General features: G+C 38.8%; 1 protein-coding gene across 1 annotated transcript in view; it reads right to left on the reverse strand.

Annotated features, from left to right (window-relative positions):
* Positions 1 to 27,098, reverse strand: part of PCDH15 (protocadherin related 15) — a 697,494-nt gene that overhangs the window by 397,057 nt on the left and 273,339 nt on the right. The window contains exons 6-7 of the mRNA XM_029919519.1: positions 24,819 to 24,929; positions 10,132 to 10,302 (exon numbers count right to left, since the gene is read on the reverse strand). Coding sequence (XP_029775379.1) covers positions 10,132 to 10,302; positions 24,819 to 24,929 — 282 coding nt within the window. The remainder of the gene's footprint in view (positions 1 to 10,131; positions 10,303 to 24,818; positions 24,930 to 27,098) is intronic.

Genomic DNA, 27,098 nt, shown 5'->3' on the forward strand with positions numbered 1-27,098 from the left:
AATTCGTGAAACAAATCAATGTCTAAAACATTTCCACGTAAGGGCGCCTGCGTGGCTCAGTCGGTTAAGCGTCTGACTTCAGCTCAGGTCATGATCTCGCAGTTTGTGGGTTTGAGCTCTGTGTCAGGCTCTGTGCTGACAGCTCAGAGCCTGGAGCCTGCTTCGGATTCTGTGTCTCCCTCTCTCTCTGCCCCTACCCTGCTTGTGCTCTGTCTCTCTGTGTCTCTTAAAAACAACAGCAACAACAACAAAACATTTCCACAAGCACACTTATCAGCAGAAAATAAAACTAGGCCATGCATTCCACAATCCATGGAAAGGCAAGGGAACTTTAGACTGTTGTGGTCCTGGAGGGCTTCTCTGAGGAGATAACATGTGAGCTGAAATCAAATAGCTAAAGACCAAACACAGGAAAATATAAGCAGGGAACAGTCCCAAAAGAGGAAGATGAGGGTTTATGCTCTTACCTGAAAGAGTATGACTTGATAAAGGACAGAGAGAATGCCGGGAAGCAGGGGGAAGATGAAGGCTGTCTCCATGTGTTTGAGCTGCTATAACAGAGTATGTCCCACAGGCTGAATGGCTCATAAACAACAGACATTTTGCACAGTTCTGGAGGCTGGGAGCCCAAGAACAAGGTACCTGCCCCATCAGTGTCTGGTGAGAAGCCACTTCCTGGTCCACAGATGGTCATCTTCTCCCTGTGTCCTCACTCCTGAGAGGGAGGGGGGGTCTCTTGTAGAAGGAAACTAGTCTCATCCACGGGGGCTCTGCCCTCTTGCCCCAATCACCTTCCAAAGGCCCAACCTCTGAACACCATCACATTGGTGATTAGGTTCCTTACTATGGATTTCGGGGACACAAACATTTAGTCTACAGAGTCAGTTATAAAGGACTGGTAGGGCCACATAAAGCTTTATCAGAAGACACTTAGATGCAACCATTTAATGAGAGGCTCTCACAGTGTTGAGGCAGGGAGTGATATAATCTGATGTCTTGTTTAAAAGACACCATTCGGACTAGATTTCAGGCAGATCTGACAGCAAAGTATAGTTGGGCACTAAGCAAGAACTTGTGATGGCTTGATTATATATTTGCCTTACAATGATTTGGGTTTTCACCTATTCAGGATCTATTACCCCTTCTTAAGAGTATCTCTGTCTTAGAGAATTTACCTTTGCCTATTGGACAGTTTCACAGGGGGCTCTGTATTAGGGCCACCCAGAGAAATAGAAGACAATGGGATGTTTGTATATGTAACTCTCCAGAGACACACAGAGAGATGGGGGGGGGAGAGAGAGAGAGAGAGAGAGGATACAGGCACATATGTCTACCTATTTATCTATATCTCTCTTTATAGAGAAGAAGACTGACAGAAATTCATTTTAAGGAATAGGCTCATGCTGCAATTGTGGAAGATGATGAGTCAGAAACCTGCTAGACACACCAGCAGGCTGAAAATCCAAGGAACAGACATTACAGTTTGAGTCCAAAGACTATCTGCTGGAAAAATTCCCTTTTCTTTGGGGAAAGTCAGTCTTTTACCTTAAGGCCTTCAACTGATGGGATGAGGCCCACCCATATTATAGATGAGTAATCTATTTTACTCAAAATCTACTGGTTTAAATGTTAACCTTATGTAAAGAAAAAATCCCGCTAAGCAACACCCAGACATATTTCAACAAATATCTGGGCCCCAACGCCTAGCTAAGTTAACCATAACAGGATCTATCCCCTCTAGACAAAGAGCAAGCATGTGGTTCAAGCCACATCAAGCAGATGCTCCCTCTCCTTACTATGCGTCTGAGTAGGGGTCACAGAAGCACACCCTGTCCCTTAGTCACACCCAGACTGCATGCTCCCGCCTCTCTGCTCATAACACATCCTTGTGTTTTGTGCCTTCCAATCTCCGTTACGAATCCCTTCAGGCATCATCAGTTGACTCTGGGAGGCACCAGAAAACATCCGACACTTCACCTCTAACTTTTACACTGGTTTGTCTGGAAAACAACAAAAAACAAAAAACAAACAAACCCCACAACCTCTAATTCCCTCAAGCAAGGTCCAATTATTTGGAAAGACATGAATCAGATTACTAACGGTCATTCTGGAGATCAATCTTTGAGGATGAAGGAGTTCCAATATGTAATGTGAATACAAATTTTTCCTCATAATTTATAATTAATAACCAATCCTTTTAAAATTAAAATAAATAACTAAATAATTTCTAAATGAGGAAGTGAGATGAAAGCAGAATTTTAAATATTATATGGAGTGAAAGTCCGCTCATTCATGACAGTACAAGCCCCAGAGAACCGTCTATAGAACCGGAGATTTGTGAAACAATGTGAAAAACTTTATTGGAATCCATTGTTTTTGTATTCATAAAAAAAAGAAAGAGAGAACAGGATCCTTGTTTCCTGGGAGTACATTTACAATTTGATCCATTGATATATTTTTGGCTCACAGTATTCCCTGTGGCATTTGCATCAGTGGCTGCCTCTTCCCAAAGCAATAATATATTGTATAATTAATTCAGCCTAAATGGTGACTGTGCCAAATCTGTTTATTTACAAAATAGGCTCTACTGTTCATCTCAATAAAAGTGTTGATTTTTTTAAAGGGCCATACTGAATTAATTATTAATAGCACAATCAGAATATTATAACTCCAATTTTAATGCTGGAATTTCAATTAAAAAATAGCTAGACATTTAACAACTAGTGTGAATTAGCGACTTCCTCCCAGGAATCTCTAAGTAAGGCTCCAGCCAGGTGAAGGGACGCTAGGGGGAATGATAATAGTATCAATAGCTAGCATTAGCAAAGCTGCACTGTTTGGTAGGAATGAGTTAAGTGGGCTGCATGAATCTTACTTTACAGTCCTCATGAAATCCCATAGATTGGATTTTACTATCCCCATGTTAGAGAAGACAAACTCAAACTGAGGTTTAGACCCCTTAAGGAACATTTGCAACATCACGCAAAGTTCAAGCTGGACTCCAAGTTCTCATAAACTGCCCTACACTGTGACAGTGAACAATTGTGTGGAACTGTCCATCAGAAAGTTCCAGAATAGATGTTCACAAAGTTATAGACATCAAGTCCAAGTTGAAAAACACTGTCTAGTCTCTTTATATCAAAAGATAAAATAGGAAACACATCTCTGATGTTTAAATTTAAATTAGTATTTGGAAAAAAGTATCTGAAGCAACTGTTCATGGAGAGTAGTCAGACTTCTATCTTACTACTGAGAAGAATGGCAACTTTTTCCCTTTAACTGATATCCACAAACTCAGTTTCTCCTATTGTTTCTCACTCTTTCATTCTTCCAAACATTGGGAAATGTCTTCATGTTGTCTCATAAATGAAGATATGATAATAGTTGAGTATATTCAACCTAAATTTTGATGTGATGGAAATAGCAAAAGATTCCTTTACTCCTTTATGATTTCAGACACCACCTTCAGAAAAACCACCACGATACCATGTCTTATTCTGCACAGTATTCGCTAAAACCCAGCTTTCCTTTGTTCGCATGTTTGGTGTTTAGCTAGTATTTTCCCCAGCTTGAATCTGGAAAGTCTTCCATCATCTGTGGGCCTGAGTGTAACTATTGGCAAGAGGAAACAATGATGAATGACACAGTATGATGAGTGTAGGTGTGCAGTGTCCCACTTTCCCTGCAACCTCCTCAACAGGCTTCACACTAAAAGGGTATAAGCACATGGGCTGGTGCCAATTGTTTCCATCTTGATCCATCAGTGAGCTGCCTTAAAAAGAGCCCCACAGAACACATGTTGAAACCACATTGCCTATGGGCACCTGGGTGACTCAGTCAGTTAAGCATCTGGCTTTGGCTCAGGTCATGATCTCATGATTCAGGGGTTTGAGCCCCGCATCCGGTTCTGTGCTGACAGCCAGCTTTGAATTCTGTGTCTCCCTCTGTCTCTGACCCTCCCCTGCTCACACTGACTCTCTCTGTCTCTCAAAAATAAATAAGAAACACTAAAAAATTTTAAAAAATAAGTAAAAGAAACCACGTTGCCTAAAGACTGAGAGAAAAAATGATTTAATATTAGGAACATTCCTGAAAGGAAAAGGCAGCATTTTTATGAACAATGTGTAGGGACAACAATTGTAAACTAGAACTCTTGACAATGGGGGAAATCTGTATACTTTATCTAGAGCACCTAGTAGACCCCTATTTGGAGGTGATGCTTGATGATAATAACCAAGTAGGACAATGCTTACCACCCTATTTGGAGACACTGCAAGTGTATTAAAAACTTATGTATTATCATGACTAATATTTGGATGCTATATACTTATAATAAGTAATTATGTGCCCAAATTATATATCATCTACATATATAAAAGATATGTATGTTATTTACATGTGCATATTTGTGATAAAAACACGCATTGTGAGAAGGGAGGAGCCATGTTTGATCATATTATTATGTCCAGTACCTCAGTGCACAGTGTGTATTTCTTGAAATTTTAATTCATGCATTCAACCAATTCAATATTTACTGAACATTTACTGCATGAAGCAGACGCATGACACATTAGGGGATAACAAAAGACAGGAAATTAAAGAGCACAGCGTCCAGGGAGAGGAATGGACAAATGACTAACACGAGAGTGTGGCACTTCCAACAGGAAAGCATGGGGACACAGAAAAAACCTTAATCTGGAAGCCCAGCAGTTCGGATGAACTGAGATGAACCTTGAATAACAAATATGAGTTTAGTATAGGAAACCAAGTGAAGAGAAGGGAAGGTGTTTCTCAGAGACGTTGGGGGTAGACACAAAGCTTCACACACTAGGCAGGTTGTACTGTGCATGTTGTAAGGGTTGAGACTGGAAAGAGTCAGACATAAAATTACTTTAAGTGATATGCAGAGACCTTTGGAGATTATCTGGTATATGATGGGAATATTGAAGCTTTTTATTTTAAACTGTGAAAGATCAGATCAGAATTGTATTTCAAAAACCTAACTGGCTTCAGTGAGATGATGGTAAAGGGTCCAGAGTCGAGAATATGTCTTTAAATGAGTATTTTGACAGTGGAAGTGGGCATCACACATATGTGAACAACGTCTCATTGGTGGTACCAAACATTTCTTTGGAAACTACTTGAGTTTGGGATAGGGGTCATTGAAGGCAAGATCCAAATCCATGATGTTTTCAAGGGTAACAGGTTGTAACACAAGAGAAGGATGGCTGAATCAGAAAGGAGGCATCTGTTGAAAATACAGGTAGGAAATATATAGAAAGAGTGAGAAATGTAAGTGTGGAGGTCTAGGAAGAGTCTAAGTCAGAAAACCCTTCTGATCATCCCTATTTGGAGAAAAGCAGAACCCACTGGTATCAGTTTGATGAATCCTACTGAAAACTATTGTGGAATTTTTTTGTTTCCCAAAGGACAGAAGTCTGGAAAATCCCTAAGATTTAAGAATAAACAAAGAAAAAAGTAATAAGTTAACAAATAAGTAAATGAAAATCCAAGTAGAAGATTTAATTGGGGGTGGGGGACAAGTCATCAAAAAAAAGAAGGAGAAACCCAGAGCAGAAGAACCAGTGGTTTCATTAAAGGTGAGATGAGGGCATTCCTGGATTGTAACACATTTAATGAACATAAGTCAAGAGGAAATTATAAATGTTATACACAGTGCAGATGGCCACCACTCTTGTAATAACTGGGAACACTTCCCTGGAAGGGGAGAGCACCATGAATACAAGGACAGGAGCTGCTCTTGAAAAGTAGGTGAACACCAGAGTTTGCTGAGACAGATCACAGTGCTGGAGGTGCTCATGCCACACAGTCCTGCCACCCAACCCAATAGGAATGGAAAAAACTCATTCAAGCATGGCTCCTAGCTACCGGATGGCCATGCCTAGCCAGCCACTATAGCTGAAACATGGGACACTGCATGGCACAGTAAATAAAGTAACTAGTAAATTAAAAAAAATAATAAATGGATTACTTCTAGTAATCACATGGATAATATGTCAATATTATCATATTAATACTACATTCTTTCTCTCTGGGGACAAGTTACTCAGCAAAATACCAACCAATCAACCAAACAGTATATTAACTCTTCATTTCAGAAAGAAAGAAAATGTGTATGGATCTGCTGTATCTTTGCACTTCAACAGAAGACAAGGAAAATAGAGCTGTGGATTCTAGACTCTCCAAATTCAACAGAATCGTTCTGTAACATCAGGAAACTTCACCTAGACAGGCATCATAAAAACTTCATAGAGTCATCAAGTGAGATAAGAGTGCTGAGGTGGCTCAGTGGTGGAGCAATGAACTCTTGGTTTTGGCTCAGGTCATGATTTCATGATTTGTGAGTTCAAGCCCCACATTGTGCTCTGTGCTGACAGCTCTGAGCCTGTTTGGGATTTTCTCTCTCCCTTTATCTCTCTCTTTCTGCCTCTCCCCAACTTTCACACACACTATCTCTCTGTTTCTTTCAGTAAATAAACTTTTTAAACAAGTGAGAATAAATTTACCCAGTATTCAAAAGTTTTCATCTACCCTGTTGTCATCTCCTCAATTAGCACAAAGTTGAGCATGCATTAGGGACCGCTAGATATTCATCAAATTAACAAATTGCTTTAGTACCCAGAGACATCAGATACATATATATATATATATATATATATATATATATATATATTTACATATTCAAAATAATATTAAACTTGGTGTTGTGAAGATGTTACTTTTGGCCAAAGACAATTTTCTGACATAGGAAAACATATAAAACACTTACTAATTAAGTTTTAAATACATGATTATTTGCATTCCACTAAATAGTAGATTTTTTATTATATACTAGTTCATGAAATAAACATTTTGCCAGCTCATGGTGTGAGGTTTTCTTGAGCTGATAAATTCTGCATGTTTTGTGGCATAGCTAAGAATGGTTTTTCAAGTCAAGAATACCACTGAGGTAATGGGTGGAAAATGTCCTATCATCACAGAAGGTGAACAGGTGTCAAAGCTTTCAAAATGTGAAGAACCAGTTCAGAAAGGATCAGCAAGTATGTAATTACAGTCATCATGTCTTGTGTAGCTGACATAAATGGTTAGTTCTCTCATCCTAAATAGCAAGATTTTATTTATTGAAATTTCCAGAAATTGTAGCAAAATATGTAAAAAAACGTTTAAAAAGGAATTTAAAAAATGGAAAAGACAGACATAAGGACAGAAATGTGAATATGAAACTCAAAACCTAGCTCCAGTTCTTAACCCTAGTGAAGCAGAGAGGACCCAAAGGGCAAGTGGAAAAGCACAAGGAACCTGGATGACATCCTCATGGTAGAACTTACTTCCCAACCATTGCCACAACATGATTTTCTTCCTCAGATTATCTTACAATGTGTCTTCCACCCTCCTCCTGTCAGGAGATGGTACATACTGTTAGTGCCTGAATGTGGCACAGGTTTAATTACAACAGACGGGGCAGTTTGAATTATGAGTCCAGTTCATGGACAGGTCTGCCTAATTGCCCTGGGAAGCCCGTTCTTAGAACCCAGTACCCTGCAGTGAGGAAGCCCAAATAGCCGAAGGCCCCATGTGGAGACGAAATGGAGCCTCCAGCTCGCTGCCCTGGCTGAGCTCCAGCCAAGTCAGAGTCCACTTGCTAAGTTAACCACTGTGAACGTGGTACCCAGGCCTCAGGCATTGTGCCCCAGCTGATGGAGCAGAGATGAGATGGTCCCTCATGTCTGGCAAAACTGCAGTTTTCATGAGCAAATTTAAAAATTATAATTTGAAGATATGTGAGTCTTGGTGGTAGGTTCATGCAATGATTGATAATCAGATCAAGTGCCTAATTTTGCAAGAAAATATGTTTAATTTTTCCTACATGGCAATAAAAATATGCCCCTTATTAAATAAATATTTGCCCTAACTATTCAAATATGTAAAATGTATATTCTCCATTTCACAGAATGATAAACAATTGGTCAATCTGTTAAAAAGGATGATGAAGCATAAAGTTTGATCATTCTGGATTTTCTAGCATAGCATTTAATTCAAGATACACAACTTTAAAAGAAAACAGCTCTTAGGGCATCTGGGTGGCTCAATCGGTGAAGTATCCCACTTCAGCTCAGGTAATGATCTCACGGTCTGTGAGTTTAAGCCCTGCCTGCATCGGGCTCTGTGCTGACAGCTCAGAGCCTGGACCCTGCTTCAGATTCTGTATCTCCCTCTCTCTCTGCCTCTTCCCCACTCATGGTCTGTCTCTCCCTCTCTCTCACAAAGCAAGTAAACATTACAATTTTTTTAAGTTTTTATTTATTAGTTGTAAGGCCATAAAAATTTTTGTAAGCTCTGTATCTCAGACATCTCTTCTACCAAGTGACCATAATAGTGGTAGCTGCCCACCAAATTCCAGTTAATATCCCTGTAGAATTTAGCACAGTTCATGACAAACTGAACAATCTCTATAACCAGCAGTCACTATTATCATTTATATTTGTCCCACAAACCTGGACCATAACCTTGTTTCTACCATGAAACTCATAGGAATAACAGAGATGCTTAGTCTGCTATCTGGAAGGGAGAGCAAGGGATGCTCAGGGATGTTTTATAAAACCAAAGCTATCTGCTTCCCAAACACCAGTAAGACATCAAGTCCTATTAAACAGACATCATGCTGACCCACTGTCTTTAGTCACTGGGTCCCTATGTCCTTCTCTTGTGATCTCATTGGTATGATCGCTATATAAATTAATTAAAAAATAAATTAATACTAAAATATTTTCCTCATAACTTCAATTAAGCTTTCAAAAAATAATGTTCACCCCCATTAAAGTCTTCTGGTATATTCAACAAAATCACACCATGACATAAAACTGTAGGTGATCTATAACTATTTGTCCAGACAAGTTCTACATTAGCCTTTTTGTTTTTGAAATCACTGCATTTGGCTAAAAATTTATATTATTCTCTTCATTGAATGCACATCATAACATTAATTCTTCCCCCCCCGCCTCCAGCTTCTTTGGTTCACACAAGTCAACTAGACCAGTAGTTATTTATGCTGGAAGACACAAGAGTAAATCTCAACCATTTAAGATCTACTGTATCTTAAAGAAGGCTCAGAGATGCAACATTGGATAAGGATCCTTATAAGTGCGTAGAATGCAATGTAATTTACACTTAGAAGAAGGAATTCCTTTTTCTATTCTTTCAAAATCACGAATACAGAGAGGATCCCCTAAACTACAGTTCTTATGAATTTGAGAGGGAAAAAAAAATCAAATACCTCTCAACAAAGTCTGACATCCTGAGCCACATTCCAACCCAGAAAACTAGTGCTTTCCAGAAGAGCAACAAAGACATTAGTCAAACAAAGATATTCACCTCCTAGGAACTTGGCTTCTCTTAAAGAAAATTATTATTGTTATCCTTTTACTTTTAAGGGTGAAATTGATAGTTTAGTTTAAGCAGGGTATCCATTTGCCTTATAATTTGTATTCTTAAGTATAAATATTTATTACCCAGGCAGGCCCAAGCTGTGAATGCCAAGCTGACAGAAACTTATAGCTCTATTAGAATATTAAAAAACAGATGCAGAATCGAGTGTAGAAGATAAGTATTCATGCCTTACCTTTCTGCTTCTTTAAAACACATCTTTAAGGAATATAAATGTGCATTCAGAATTCATTAGCTTCCACCTCCAAATAGCCAAGCACAATCTTCAGTAACATTTTAGAACTCTAAGAGGCTGAAAGTAGTCTATTAACCTGAATGTCTTCTGGCTGAGGACTTGTAAATTTAAGGAAATACTGGAAACATTTCTTGGAGTTTCCTAGAACATGTTGGCAACTGAATTCTGTCATGATTTATAGGTGGAAAGAATAAAATAATCCGTGTCAAATGGGTGGTTGCTTCACAACACACTTTCAACTTTGTAAATGATGCACTGAGGTGTGGTGACCAAACTTTGCCATATTCTCTGAAAATGGTTTTAGACATAAATACTTTTCAACACCTGCACAACACTGTTTGCTATTCTCCCCTAATATGTCTGCAAAATGTTTGAATGGGGTCTCATTTAAAGAGGTGTAAGTAAAGGGGAAAGAATGTGAATATATTTACCGGAGTTCTGAGCTCAGGTAAGGCAGCTTGGTAGGTGAGCGGGCGACAGTCCCGAGTGTTTGGCACAAGGACACAAGGAAGAAACATCGGACCCAAGTCATCTCCATCCAGAACATCCACCGTGAGCGTGGTGGTGGTGGTTCGCCGCTCGTTCAGATTTTGTGCCCGGTCCTGGGAGACAGGAAAACAGAAAAGAAAAACAAAACAAAACAAAACGACGAGATGGATTTTCATGTTCCAGACAGCTTGACTAGACTGTAGACAGGATTCTTCCTAATCATAGGCACCTGATCTCTCTTAGAGCATTTACTTCAGAAAACTTGTAACTGCAAATACTTTCTCTGCTCTTTGAGAGGCAATCATCTCCCAGCTGAAATCTCATCCAGGTTTAGAATCCAGCACTCTTACTCAAGGACCTGTGAGTTGTCCCTTTGGAAAGTAATCACCAAAGAAGACAGAGCCCCCACATCCCTGTCTCTGTGGGAGGGCAGGAGCCTACCCTCCATGTGAGGCTCACTTCACATTGTGAAAATATCTTGCATCCTTAGGACATGAAGCGATTTCACTTCTCCTTTGGGAAGGCCAACTAGCAAACACCGTTGGCTCTTGATTCCTCCACTGTACCCCCAGCCCGAGTCTCTCTCTCTGTGTTTTGATAATATATCAAGCAATCTAGATACACTTTAGATTAATTTTGGTTATTTCCAAAAACAAACAACAACAAAAATGAAAAAACACAAATACACACATACAATAAAATAACATAAAATAAAAGAAAGGGAGAAAAGAGAAGAAAATCCACCAGATGGGCTATACTCTTAATGGAGAAATGCTGTTTAATGGCACATAAGCTTTTCTATTATAAAGTATTTTGAAACCAGCATTTCTTATCTTATGGTAGAGTGATGTTGTTATTGAAATAACCTAGTTTTCCAAACCTCCAGGTGATAACTGTCTTATTTTGCTTCTTAATTCTTTGGGATTCTAAAGCCACAGCTTCTGGGAAGAGTGCCCTTGTTGGAATCATGGGAATTATCTGTTCAATATTCTCTCTTTTTCTCTACATTGTGGAACAATGAGAACAGGAATTTTTTTCTTGTTTTCTTTTGTTTTCCCCCATTTTATTGAGATACAACTGATGTACAGCACTACATGAGTTGAAGGTGTGCAGTGTAATGATTTGACATACATATATGTGAAATGACTTTACAACAGGTTTAGTTAGCATCTAGCATCTGCTATAGGTAAAGAAAAGAAAAAGAAAACAAACAAGAAAAGAAAAAGAAAAAAAATCTTGTGGAGAGAACTCCCATCTCATCTCTTAAAAATGCTCTATCCCTTCTGTCATCAGACTTGAGTTCAGAATGCATTTTGGTCTCCTTACTATAAAATAGCCTCAACTACAATCTTGCTGACTCACTTAAATTGACCCACGGTACTTTTTGCGGCGATAATACATTGTTATTAACTCTAATCCATATTTCCGAGATTTCCCCAGTTTCTATTCAATGTTCGTTTTCTGTCCCAGGATCCCATTTAGGGCTGCACTTATATTTTGCCATCATGTCCTCTTAGGCTCATTTTGGTTATGAAAATTTCTCTGATTTCCCTTGTTTCTCATTTCCTTGACAACACTGAGTACTAGTCAGGCACTTTGAAGAATGTTCCTCAATGGGGACTTGATTTTTATTCAAAATCAGGCTGGAGTGGTGCATTTTGGGGAGGAAGACGAGAGAGGTTCAGTGTCATTCCATCACATTATGTCAAGAGTACATATATTACTAACATGACCAATGACTTATGCTAGCCTTGATCACTTGGTTGAGCCTCTCTTCAACCTATTTCCCCACTGTAAAGTTACTCTTTCTTTTTTATGCTTTCATTTCTTTGGGAAGAAATCACTATGTGCAGGCCACATTAAGGAGTGGAAGTGATTTCACTAGAAATTCTTATTAATTATATTTATCTAAAGAGTGTTCAACAGGACACAAGGAAGAAACATTGGACTCAGGTCATCTCTGTCCAGAACATCCACTGTATGACTGGTGGTGGTGGTTTGTCATTCATTATGGTAGAATCTAGAAATGTCCTTACTTTCATACTATTTAGTAATTTTGAAAATCATCCCCTTAAAATTCTGTACAGCTCCAAAATGTAATTATACTTACATACATGTTCTTCTCAGCACTATTCATCATAGTCAAAATATATATCAATAAATAAATGGGTAGACAAATTTTGGTATAAACAAATATATCACATATATTACATTTGTAATATGTAATAATATATAATATAAATATGTAACATAATATATGAATACATTACATATGATACATATATATGTTATATAATATGTGTGTGTGTGTGTGTGTGTGTGTGTGTGTATTATATATCTGGGACACACATACAGTGGCACAGCCATGAAAATGAGTGAAGTACTGACATAAACTGCAGCCTAGATAAACACTGAGCACATTAATACTAAGTGAAAAATGCCAGATAGAGAAGGTTGCATATTTAAATGAAATATCCTGAATAGATAAATCCATACACACCATACACAGAGTGGTGGCTGCCAGGGGCTGATAGAGCAGGGATGAGGAATGACTGCTTAAGGTTTGCCTTTGAGGGATGAAACATTTGGGAAATACAGGTGGTGGATACACAGCCATGTCGATGTGCCAAATGTCACTGAATTGTTCACTTCAAAATGGCTAATTTTATGTTTTGTCCATTTACCTCATTGACTTTTTCAAAAAGTAATATATTTGGCTACCAGGGAAGAGGTGGGATGGATGCTAGTAGATGATGGGAATTAAGGAGTGCATCTGTTGTGATGAAAACTTGTATGGTGTATGGAAGTGTGGAATCACTGTACGTATTCCTGAAACTAATAAAACACTGTACTTTTAAAAAATATACTAATAGACTAATATTTTATTATGTTGCCTATAAAGCGTTTTCCTATGTGACATTTACCAGACATCAATATTTGCCTACCAGTTAAAAATAAGCTTGCACTTCAGTTCTGCTCTTTCCCAATCTGGTTGCTCAAGAAAGGTTCCTAAGGAAGTGTTGTTGGGTACAATCTCAGAAGGCAGAAAAAATCTCTATTGGTGCAATTTTGTACATGTAACCGTTCAGGAATATAGTAACTCTGAAACTCCACCTTCTTTCATGTTTAGAACCCTTATAAGATAGATTGTGGTGAAACTGTGGGGGGAAATGCTTACATTTATCTAGTGTGAAGACCATGAAGAGACTCAGAGTTGATAAAAAGATTAAAGATAGTTGACAATGAAGATATACAGAAAGAAACTTTCTTTTATCTCACTAAAAAACAGAAACTTTTGGAAATGAGGCTGCCATGAGTCCCAGAGGAGGAGGGTAGTTATAGACATTGAGAAAACAAAGGAACCAAACTGGAAAACACTTAGCACCTACATCAACACGTGTTACAACAATGTCCTTACTTCTTGTTTGTTCTCCCTAGAAACCCCTAGAAACCTTTTCTCCCTGCTTCCTCACTAAGTGAGGCTCTAAACCCTCATTCAGACAGTTCAGGGAGCCACTTTCCCTGTTTGCCCCACATTTACATGAATAGATTTTTTTTTCTGTTACTCTGTCTTTTGTCCCTGTGATCTGTAAGTCCCCAGTTAGTCAATCTAAGAGGGTAGAGGACAGGTTTTCCTTTTCAAAAAAAGGATGAAGATAATCAAGATTAATCACTACAAGATTATACTAATAATTATGGTTGGTTTAATTTGTAGGGTATAGAAATTTTTAAGAAGTCCTTCTTTGATTGTAAATTTTCCTTGTCTGTATATTATATTCAGTACAGTTGAAAGTACAGTAGGGTGGCAAATGGTATATGAGATCACTTCGATGATCCACAAATTAGCTTTCAAAATTACACTTTAGGGTGCCTTGGTGGCTCAGTCAGTTAAGCATCTGACTTCAGCTCAGGTTATGATCTCACCGTCTGTGGGTTTGAGCCCTCATTGGGCTCTATGCTGACAGCTCAGAGCCTGGAGCCTGCTTCAGATTCTGTGTCTCTCTCTCTCTGTCCCTCCCCTGCTCATTCTTTAATAAACATTAACATTAAAAAAAAACAACAATTATACTTTAAATGTGGGAGGGTTTTATTTTGTTTTGTTTTGTTTTGTTTCTGTTTATTTATTTATTTTTTTAACATATGCAATTATTTTCCATCATTTACACTACAGTAGTTACAATTACACTCAAAACAGAAAAGCAAAGTAAAAAATCAAAACCCCAACTTCTATTTCATGTACTTAGACTTATACAGAAATTAGAAGGTTAAGTAACAACTAGTTAATCACCTAATTTCACAGCTATCTGAAGTGGCAATCGTTATATAGCAGCTTATCTATGATACATTCAAGATACATGATACAATTTATTACTTGCCCATAAGGTAAAACACAGCCTGCTTAATACCTTTCCTTAAATTCCACCTCTATACTACAATATGCTTGAGGTCCATGCAAAAAAGTAGCTACCTTTTATGTAGGAAATGGATAATTAAGTCTTTGGTGTTGTAAAAGCAACTTCATTTAAACATAACCACCCCCACCACCAAAAAAAGAAGAGGAAAAAAAAAAAGTAATGAAAATAATAAGGGAAAAACCCAAGACACACTTCCTAGGGGAAAAATAAACAGCATGTAATTTCTGTCCTTGACAGAATGTATTAAATAAGCAAACACCCCAACAAGGAAAACAACTACTACAGTGTAAAAATATTAAGAAAAGAAAACCCTCTCACATGCGTAAATGAAAGATTGCACACAAATAACTCACATCTTTTCAAGCTTCAATAGTTATATAGCAGCTTATCTATGATACATTCAAGTGGACCTCAAGTATACTGTAGTATAGAGGTGGAATTTAAGGAAAGGTATTAAGCAGGCTGTGTTTTAGCTTATGGGCAAGTAATAAAATGTGGGAGTTTTGAGTACAGATAGAAAAAACTTTTTTTTTAATTATTATAGTTGACACACAATGTCACATTAGTTTCGGGTGTACAAGATAGTGATGCAACGTATATTTCTGCCATGCCCGCCACACTCATAGCATCATACACCATCCAGCACTATGACAGTATCACTGACTCTGCTCCCTGTGCAGTGCCTTTCATCCCTATGACTTATTAATTCTACACCTGGAAGCCTGTGACTCCCTCTCCCTTTCACCCATTTTGCCCCTTGAACACTCATCTCCCTCTGGCAATCACCATTTTGTTAAAAATGCTAATTTGGCATAAATTCATGTATTTATTATAAATTTTAAAAACCACAACTGGCTCATCAGATCTGCCATTTTAAAATTATGATTGCTTAGGATGAAGTTTTTCAAAAGACTGAATCAAAGCTGATAAAAATATTAAATAGCATTTGATGTAATATGGATGTAGAAAAAATATTTGGATACCCCATAAGCAGTATTTCTGCACTTACATGCCACCCAAATGTACCCTTATACGTCATCACCAAGTCACTATAGTAGACAGGGTTGAGTGTTTATCAAACTCTTTCTTTCAGTCTATCAGCAACAAATCTCTTCTCTGCCTCTGTACGCCTTAAAAGGGGTACATGTGCATAAGGGCGGGTGTATGTATAGTTACCGAAATACATAATGTAGATTTTATGTCCTATTTCACCAGCTAGACCCCAAGACCTGAACTTGACTGCCCATCTGCTTATACTCACTGACCTTTGTCTCATATGTTTTTTTCCTTGAGCTCTTCTCTCCAGTTTATCTCTTAACTAAGGCAAGCAAAATCTTCCCTCAAGTGAGCGACTGTCTGGCAAGACCTCCAGCCAGCCCAGATCAGCCTGACCAGCTTGAGCTTAACTCCTGTCTCCTGCCTGCGCAGATGGATCATGGTGTGACCTCTAGAACTCGGACAACCACCTCTACTTCATTGTGAGGCTATAATCTCCGCCCAAGGAGAAGCACAAATCTCATTACATAACACACAATGTGTGTATAGGCAGATTTCCTTAAGACATAAGCACCAACCTATGCCTGTCTCTTCAGAAGATAAGGCTCCCCTATCTAAATATTCCTCTTAACCCTAAACAAAAGAACCCACCCACCCTTGCTGCAGGAGTCAGGGCTTTGGAAGTCCTTCCCATGATCTCCTTGTTTGCTGCAAATAAAGTTTCTTTGTGCAGCAACTCATCTGGTACAGTCTCTGACTCACCAAGAAGTGACTCACATTAGTTTGGGTTTAATACTGGGAAAAGATACTGTTTACAAAGTGTTGATTTATAAAACATTAACTTTTTTGTTAAAGGGAAACCCTCCTTTATTTTAAGTTTATCTTTAGTTTTGAGAGACAGAGCACAAGCAGGGGAGGCACAGAGAGAGAGGGAGACACAGAATCTGAAGCAGGCTCCAGGCTCTGAGCTGTCAGCACAGAGCCCGACACGGGGCTCAAACTCACAGACTGCAAGATCATGACCTGAGCCAAAGTCCGGTGCTTAACGGAATGAGTCCCCCAGGCACCCCTAACTTTTTACTTGGAGAAAAATAGTAAAGAAGCTACTGTCAGGGAAGAAAAAAATTTTTCTCTCCACCCTTGTAGCTTCTTGGCTGAGACCCCATGCAATAGAAAACGGATTAGCAGGGGAAAAGCGGTTTAATGATATGCGCACCCTCTGTATACACACATACACCCTGGAAAACTGGGCAACTCTCCAGAATGGCCCAAGCTGTCATCTTGAACACCATCTCCAATTACATACAAAAGAAGATGCAGGGGATGGAGAGGAGGGAGAGCCAGGTCTCAGGCACAGCACAGTAAACAAGCCCCTCCCCTCAGACAGAAGTTTCTCCAGATTCAGTCATTCTCCTCTTCCTGGAGGAAGAGAGACCGCCTTGCAGGGGAGATTTCCCGTGTTCACATCAACTGTTTACAAGGTTTTCAGAGTTTCCCTGTTGTCCGCTGTTTTGAAAACATAATTCTTGGGTGACGGAGGCATATTTGGGGTGATAAATTCTGCTCCTTTCCACATCTATACACAGAGGTAGCACTGAAACATACCAACAGGCCCTCTGTGCATGTGGATAGTCCCCGGGATTTGTCGTTGATACGTATTATATAACATCAGGAGGGGTAGGAAAGTAGGTCTCCTGCTCACTGCGCACTTGTGAGCCCACGGAAGGCTTTTATCTGTGATGTTCTTCTCCTGGTTTAGAACTAAATTTGATCTTAAAAATTCATCTAAAACACAGCCCCTGGAAATTCAGATAAAGACCAAAATAAAAAGAACCTTTTGCTCTTTCTAGTAAAATGCTACTGCTGAAAATTATTCTAGATAAAAGAAGTAACATTCTAAATTGGGAGTGGTATAAATAAAACATAATTATTTGCATAAATATTTTATGTGATTTCCTTAAATCTGTATTTCCATCCATTACTATGTGGGAATCCAAAACATATTAAAAACTAACTCCCCCCAATTCCTTCCTTTTTTTGCCTATTTTTATTCATTTCTCTTATTTCCTTTACAAAAGTAAGGTATTTTACATTTTTAAATATTTAAAAATAAGATACTTCATTAATTTAAAAATTTTGACTATAACTGGCAAGCAAGAATATATCTCTTTTAAAAGTTATTCAAATTTGACTGGTTAATTTGTATTTTCTCAATGTGCATTATTATTTTACATACCATGTACACGTTTGCTAACATTAAACACTAACTTCCATGAAACCTTGAATTAGCTGTCATATAAATAGGTCACTATTTACCAATTGTGAGTTCAGCTTGCAAAGAAGTGCAGGTGATACAAAGAATAATCCAGCGTACAAGTCAAAATCTAGGAATTTAAAAGCATATATATATATATATATATATATATATATATATATGATGGCAATACAGTGTACAACCTTTGAGAATCATATTGTAACCCAATGACCTCCGTACACAAGACACCCACTGTCTTTGAATAAACTATTTACTAAATAAGCAGACATTTTCAACTTATTGTAAGGAAGAACTAATTTCTTTTTTCAAAACAGAGACATGTGCTTAAAACTTCAGACGAATTTACTTTTATATATACCCCAGAGATAATGGATTCATGGTCACAATCCATACTTTTTACAAAGCACATTTTTATAAAATTGCAAATATTTAAACTGACTGTGTTAAGGAAATAAAACATCTCAGTCAGATGAAAAGTAAGGCTCCACCCCTTTTTTCCCCATCAAAATGCTTTCATGCTAGAAAATAGTTTAATTGTCCATTGTTCTTTGATCAGCAGAGATGAATGTTAATTTCTGATTCACTAAGTACCTCTCTTTTATTTACAAGTGTATTTAGTTAAATATTGTTGTAGAGTGGGGCGAGGGGTGATGTGGACCTTGATGGAATTATGTGAATCTCAGTTTCAAAAGGAGTATGGAATAAGGGTGCTCCAGTGGCTCAGTTGGTCAAGTGTCCAATTCTTGAGTGTGGCTCATGTCATGATCTCACAGTTAGTGAGATAGAGCCCTGCATCTTGTTCTGTGTTGACAGGGCAGAGCCTGCTTGGGATTCCCTCTCTCACTGCTCCCCCACTTATGTTCATTCATCCTCTCTCTCTCTCTCTCTCTCTCTCTCTCTCTCTCTCTCTCAAAAATAACCATTAATGTTTTTTAATTAAAAAAATAAAATGAGTATGGAACAGCCGTGCTGATGTTTTGGTTTATTTTTGAGCCACTGCCAATAGAAGCCTGGAAACAGAGACTGGTGCCACTTCCATACTCAGTGTTCATGTGCTTTGTAGCTGGAAAACAACTGGCTAGAAGCACCGACTGGACTCACGCATAGACACATACATTAGAGACTCTTTCATCACCTTATCAGGTATTTCCAGTAGGGAAAGAAAAAAATGCAACATAATTAGGTTTGCCCTGAGTCTTCTGACCCCAACTCGTCACCTAGGACCACAGAGGTGTTTGTCCTATTTCTGTTCACCAATGACAGATGGTCTATCCCTGACTGGAAATGTAAAACTTATCCCAGAGTCACTTGATTCCATTAGATTGTTTTATTCAAACTGGAAAGAAAAAGAAGCAAGCAGAGTGTGTGGATCTAAACCATTTCAGAAGTGAGTGTTTTTTTTTTCTTGAAAGTTTGAGACATTTACCTATTTACCTTAATTTTTGTGCATTCTGGTAAAAAGAACAGCATGCCATTTTGCATCTCACATGCTTACACACCTTCACTACTGGGAAATTGTACAAACGTGTTAACCATCAAACACCGTCTTCCGCTTTCACTCCTATTCTCCGGAATATGCCCAAGAATTGACAGAGCTAAAATCCATGAGTATAAAACTTAGCCCTTTTTCCACAGTCAGTAGGAAGCAGAGGTGAGGGAAGGTCGGAGTGGGGCAACTGCTGAAAATTCGTTTACATAAATTAATATCAAGAAGTACACAAAGTAATTGTTTTACATCCCAGCCCATATAATTACAAGGTTTACATATTGATTTGAATATTCATAGCATTAAGAGAAAAGAAAGATAGAAAGTATCTAAAAGAAGTAAACTACCTTGTTATGAAAGACAACTACATATTCCTTCTCTAGATTTTAGATATTTCAGAAAATATTAAACTTGCTTCTTTATTGATAAGATTATTTAGAAATTACTCTGGGGGTGCCTGGGTGGCTCAGTCGGTTAAGTGTCCGGCTTCAGCTCAGGTCATGATCTCATGGTTCGTGGGTTCGAGCCCCGTGTCAGGCTCTGTGCTGACGGCTAACTCAGAGCCTGGAGCCTGCTTCGGATTCCCTATCTTCCTCTCTCTCTGACCCTCCCTTGCTTGCACTGTCTCTCTCTGCCTCTCAAAAAATAAATAAACATTAAAAAAAAAGAAATTGGTATTTATTTATTTATTTATCTATCTGTTTGTTTATGAGAGAGAGAAGGAGGGGCAGAAGGAGAGAGAGAGAATCCCAAGCAGACTCCACACTCAGCACAGAGCCCAGTGTGGGGCTCCATCCCATGACCCAGGGAGCATGACTTGAGCCGAAATCAGAGTCATATGCTGAACCAACTGAGCCACCCTGGCATTCCTACTCTGGCTATGATTCTAAATGAAATGTAAACTTTTCTTTCTCACAAATAATTAAGGGCTCTTGAGTACTGAAGAGTCCTTAGTGTTTCCCTCAGGTAATAGTAATACAAAGGAGAGCTGCTTTTGAATAATCTCCATGTATAAGGAGATGTGTGATTTGTTTGTGATTTAGGGTAACATATCAAAATTCGAGTTTGGGGTACAGACTATATTTTCCATAGAAAGAAAACCCAATGATCTTTGTACATCTCTGAACTTTCATTTCTACATTTCTTTTCCTTCTGTTTTCTGGAATTAATCATTCCCTCATTGTATATTCATGCTTAAAATAAACTGCAGGTAATGATGTTGCAAATATTCGCAAATAAGCAAGAAGCATGTTTTCTTACTTTGGTTAACCAAAACTCTTCCAGCATATTTAAGAATCTCAACATGTGGGGGCACCTGGGTGGCTCAGTCAGTAAAGTGTCTGACTTTGGCTCAGGTCATAATCTCACGGTTCCTGAGTTCCAGCCCTGCACTGGGCTCTGTGCTGACAGCTTGGTGCCTGGAGCCTGCCTCAGATTCTGTGTCTCCCTCTATCTCTCTGCCCCTCCTCCATTTGCTTGCTTTCTCTCTCTCTCAAAAATAAATTAAAAAGAATTAAAAAAAAAGAATTCCAACATGGACACAGGGATAAAAAGAAACTTCCTAATTACATGAAATTAGAATAATTTCCTTTGTGCATCTATCAAATTTTTGCACCATAAGCAAAAAAGGTCAAAGTTGAGTAACTTCAGTAATAGATCATCAGACCTCCATCCTCTTAGATACTATCTACTTTAAAATCAAAACTGACTGCTCATATTTCAACGCTTTTTAGGACTCCAAAAGAATAATGTGGGTTTTGAATGTATATGATCTACGTTGTACATGGGTTTACATAGCATTGACAAACTGATAATAAAAAAAACACCAAAAGATATAAAAATATATCTAGAAACGTGTAATGGTCTGTGGATTTCGTGATTCCATATAAATATAAAAGTGTAAAGTATACAGATGAAAGGGTTCCAGAAAGGCCCCTCCCAGAATGTGCCACTTGGGCACATGGATTAATGTGAATGGAAGGCACCTGAGACCCTGTGTCTCAAGAGAAACTTTTTAAAAAAATCTTTTTAATGTTTTATTTAATTTTGATACAGAGAGAGACAGAGCATGAGAGGGGAGGGGCAGGGAGACAGGGAGACACAGAATTGGAAACAGGCTCCAGGCTCCAAGCTTATCAGCACAGAGTCCAACACAGGGCTCGAACCCACAAACTTGAGATCATGACCTGAGCTGAAGTCAGAGGTCCAACCAACTGAGCCACCCAGGTGCCCCAAGAGGAAATTTTGTCCCTCCCTTAACCACACAGAAAAATCTCAGTTGTGGTTTTTCACAGAATATGGGTTACCGGAGATAAAGTTTACCTGAGTGAGTCCTCTGTAGGGGTGTAGAACAGCCAATTAGCAAACATCTGCTTTTCTTAACACCCTATGAACTGCATTTTTTTCTTAAAAATTACAGACCCCTACCCCCTTCTCCTTAGTTCAGAATGACATATATTCCCCATTGTGCCTGTCTTTGGAATGTCTGTGTGGATTCCTCATACATATGCCTATTTACATTGATTTTCTCCTGTTAATCTGTCTCATGTCAATTTGATTCTTAGTCTAGCCAGAAGGACCGTGAAGGGGACAGGAATTCTTGCTCCCCAACACAGACACATATTCACAAAGCACTAAATGCTTAACAATCCTCTCTTGAAGACAAGAAGTCCTGATTTGTAGCATTTGTCTTTGTCCACACTCAGAGTGGCCACCATAGCCACAAAGGTGAGGTCACTGAACTCAGAGCAGGGAGGAGAGCCCACAATCAGTACTCAGGTAAGAAGGAGTCAGCTTTTCAGCTTCAACAATCCACTTCTTTAATTAAATTATGGATCTAAAATCTAGAGGCAATGCGCCATTCTTTATCTTGTGGGAAAGTGATGTGTTAAAATATTTTGGATAATACTATGGCAGAACTTACTAAGATTAAAAGTATATGCTTATACACACATACACATATATAATTTTTCCATAGTGATTCCATTTTTAAATTATCTATTTTGGGGTGGCGCCTGGGTGGTTCAGTCAGTTGAGCGACTGACTCTTGACTTTGGCTCAAGTTATGATCTCATGCTTCGTGGGGTTGAGCCCAACCTCGGGCTCTATGCTGACAGTGCAGGGTCGGCTTGAAATATTCTCTCTCCCTCTCTCTTTACCCTTCTCCTGCTTGCTCTCCCAAGTAAACGTTTAAAAATAAAGAAAGAAAACTATTAAAAGGATACAGCTCTGAAAGCTTTTAAAAATACCAAGTTTATCATCTTCTATATAATATTCCCATTTTATAGTGAATGATTCAAATTTATAATAAAAATTCTCACAGATACATTAACCTTTTCTTATATTTTTTTGCCAATTCCTTTCCCTCCTTTTGCTGATTCATGCCTATCCTTCTATTTCATAATTTTATCCCTGAAATGCTAAACACTTACTGGTCTCTCTCCCTCAATTGTGGGCAGTCCAGTAAATTGCATACAAATGGTCCCAGATGTCTTTACAATGATTTTAAATTAAACATCAATTCAAATCTTTTAGCTGGCACTTCTTTAAAAAAATAGTTCTTTTTAAATAACACAAGAAAGAGTAACTTTGATACATTCCAAAGCAATCTTACTTTTCCTTAAATTTTCTTAGAGATTGGGAGTCAAGCAAGAGAAACTATTTTTTCTCCCCATTTTAACTGTGCAGAAAAATGTTTTTTAAATATCTCATGGTTTTGAGGAGCTCTGTTCCCCTCGGTAGACATTACTTTCTCCTATATCTGCTGTTTTCCCTCTAATCTCTGCCCCTGGACACTAAGACACTGACTTGAGAATTTTGAACAAAAATCTAGAAATGTGGCTTCAAAAATTAGATTTCTATCTATATATCTATATCTACTATCTACCTACCATATAAAATAGGCAAATTAAATTTATATATATTACATAAATAAGTAAATAAATATACTATTATATAAGTAAATCTATTTACATATAATACATATATAAAATAGTATTAATATAAATATATTTTATAAATTTAAATATAAATACAGACAAACTTCTTCCCCAACTTTCTGGCAAAATATCTCTAGGTCAAAATGGCCATTTAATGACACCTTATCCCCTATAACCTTGTTCAGAACAGCTGATGGAGAATGCTTTCTTTTGTCCACTCTCCGCGGTCTTCCTGCTCTGCTACAGGAGTAGGATGATAGTGCTTAGGAGTTGTTTAGGGCACAGGCTGGCCTCAGAGTCTAACAACCTATTCAGAACACGATCTTGTGCCTTGCTATGGACCTTTTTCAATATTGGAAGCTATCTGTAGCCAGCCCTGTCATATTTTTGCTGAAATACTAGCTCTATTCTTCTTGCTATCAAATTCCTCTCCTTTTCCCTCTCCTCCCACTTCTCCCCTTTCTCCCCTCCCCTTCTCCTACTGCCCCCTCCCAGGGCTATCAAGGGGTCCAGCTCCAGGAGATGCAGAGAACTTGGTGTAATCCCGAGATGATTACCTCACCCCACTTTGCTACACACAGACTTCTTCAGTCTCCTCTCTCTATGCTTACTCCTGTGATCTGAGGCTGGAAAGGGAAGTTGGAAGGGAGAGGACTTTGGGAGTGAGTTTCCTCACAGACAAAGGAGGACCAACAAACAAGAAGAGTCCTTTCCACCTGCTGCCAGTCAGACCAGAAATGCAGCTGTAATGCTTATGGCTCTAGTATTCACTAGCACATGACGAATGGGGCATCGGGAAAATGACCAAGTTTCAAGAAAGGGGCACAGGGTAAGGGCAGAAGAAAACCGAGTCCTTGGTGATATATTTGAGCTGTCAAACCAATACCTGATCCACATACATCTAGGGATTTTATAAAAATAATAACAAAAGTCCAGTTACATAAGCAACTGCTTATGTTACATAAGCAACTGTTTTTCAGGTTTTCTCTGCCTGCTGTGTCTACATCCTGGTTACCATCATAGTGGCTGACATCTAGTGAGGAAGTGCTCAAGAAATGGCAGCCAGTGGGGAAAAGATGACCAACTGCACAGTTTTTCTCTTCCTTTAGCATACTTGGGATCCCCGGGGGGGTCAAACTTTCAGGTAACTTCCACCCTTTGAAATTTGGATGCAGAGGGTCAGAGGTTGGGCCCAGGAATCTGCATGTTTAATCCACACCTCCAGAGGTGATTCTGCTGCAGGTCACACATTGTATCACGCTTTGAGAAGTAAGTCAGTGTGCACTAATGGCAAATTACTGAACGGTGTGTATGAGTGATTCAAAGAGTGAAGGAAACAGTGGGTAGAAAGAATCCTCCTGTTCCATTCCATCCCATTTCCCATCCAGAAGTACAGAATATATAAATTATGCTGTGGGTAGCCTACCCTGTTGAGGCCATAAATCACACCAAGCACTGTTGGGAGAGTTCTTTACTTCCTCAGCTCCCAGGAGGGCAGCGAGGGGAACTGAATACTCACATTAGCTTGGATGATGACAAAGTATCGAGTCTTATCTTCATAGTTGAGCCTCTTTCTTAACACTACGTTTCCTGTCAACATGAGGGGGATTTCAAAGGTGTCATTGGATGTCTGCAAATAGGGAAAAAGACAGAATCAACCCATTAGAATAGAAGACACATTAGAGCATGCAGTATTGTTCAGTCCCTCTGAAAGTTACAGATAGCAGGCTTATCATCTGAAAATAGAACATTGCCTTTAAGGTTCTGATTTTATGCTCTCATCATGTCTAAAACTTTCCATGTTGATCAATGGATTTTACCAGTCATTTGATAAACCAAAAACTTGTCATTTGTGATCATTTTTAATGTATTTTTAGGGTTACCCAGTGATAGCCCTGGGATACTTCTTAACCAAAGTTCAGGTATCTGAAAATCTTCTCTATTACCACCATTTGTTTTATCACCCAAGAGTTCAAGAATCACGATTTGTGCTCTCTACGTAATCAACATTGTCTTCAGGGAAGGAAGGGAGGAGGGCGGGGATGGTGACTTGGGCTTGGTTCTGTGAGCTCATATATCATTTGCCAGAATAGGTCATTCTTCTAACCAAAAGAAAGTACATTCCTGACACATCTCCAAGGAGAGGAAGAACAAGGGCATTTTGGAAAACAGCACAAATGTTTTTGCTTCAAATCTCTTCAATCAGCTGAGCAGCTATTCATCCCTAAATTTGCTTCTTATTTGTTGTGTTGTATTGTATTTTATTGCACTGTATTAAAAATAATACAGTTTTATTTGAGACAGATAGAGAGAAAGTGGGGACAGGGGAAGAGGAAGAGAGAGAGAGAGAGAGAGAGAGAGAGAGAGAGAGAGAGAGACCCAAGCAGGATCCATGCTAGCATGGAGTCCGATGTGGGGCTCAATCCCATGAACCATGAGATTATAACCTGAGCTTAAATCAAGAGTCAAGTACTCTACACACTGAGCCACCAGGTGTCCCAACTCCTAATTTATTTTAGATAAAATTCAATGACAATGATGGTAAAAGAGAAGAAAAATGAAAAGAAAAAAAAGAGAAGAAAGCTCAATTTAAACTACTCTGATTTTGCTCATGGGTTAAATAGAAGAGTTTTCAATGTTAGCAATTAAAATTTTATGATTTCGGAAAGATGGCGGAGAAGCAGGGAGCTCTGTACTTTTCGCCCACCCTCATCTCTCAAACAAAGAAGGACTGAAGCCATAAGACACAGAACTGCAAGAGTCTGGGAGAAAAAGAGACAGAGTCCATTAAGAAGACAGCTTCATAGGTGCGTGATTGTGAAATGGAGAAGATAAAAACGGGCTGGGACCTGGAAACACAGAGCTGTGGAGAGGCAAGGGGAAGAGAAAGAGAGATTGAAATTGCTATAGACTTTTTCTGGAGAAAAGAAAAACATTGCCCAGTAAGGAGAGGGATCCTCTCATCCCATCTACAAATGCAGGGCATTGGTAGAGAGGTCCTTTCTCTAGCTATGGTGTCTTCCTTGGGCTAAGTGCCCTGATCCCAGGCATCTCCAGGATGATGATCCTTACTGCCCCTACTGCATCCCCAGCTAGGAAGCTGACCAGACTGTGGGAGTACATTTTGGGTGATATCATTAAAATGCACAGGCTAAGATCTGGAAACAAGGCAGAGCTTGGGAAATACAACTCGGCCCATCTTGGCTATGCTCACGACGCAGGGAAATGGGACCCAAAAAAGTGAGTTGCAATGCTTGGTTTGAGAAGGGACTAGGGTGCTTCCATTTTTCTCCCCACAACCACCAAGGAGGGGCCTCAGAGTTCCGCGAGACATCCTTACACCAAACCATGCATGCCCATCTGCGCTGAAAAGCTGCTTTATTTTTTTTCCCCAGAGCCAGAGGAAAGACCTACATTGATGCATTACTGTGATTAACACTAGATCAATTCTTGCTATTCAGACATATTTTCTCTTATCTCATTCTTATCTCTCTTCTCCACTGGATAGGGCACTCTAGTCATTAGTCTGCTTAAACAGTCACATTCAATCCATTCTCTTGATGGACATTCTACACCTCCAAAACTACCTTCCTTTCTCTCTCTCTCTGGTATAATCAGAGAGTTTCTTCAGGTAACATTATATTCGTTGTTTTCTCTTTGATTCCTATGAAATTTTCTTTTTCCTCTCTCTGAAGTAAACTTTTTAGTCTCTCTGCCTGGTTAATGCTCTCTGCCTGGTTAATGCTTCCTCCCCACCCCTGTCACTTCTCTCTTTGTATATGTTCTTCAATCAGCCCTG

The sequence above is a fragment of the Suricata suricatta genome, chromosome 2 (assembly GCF_006229205.1).
Source record: "Suricata suricatta isolate VVHF042 chromosome 2, meerkat_22Aug2017_6uvM2_HiC, whole genome shotgun sequence".
In the NCBI taxonomy this organism is placed as follows: Eukaryota; Metazoa; Chordata; class Mammalia; order Carnivora; family Herpestidae; genus Suricata; species Suricata suricatta.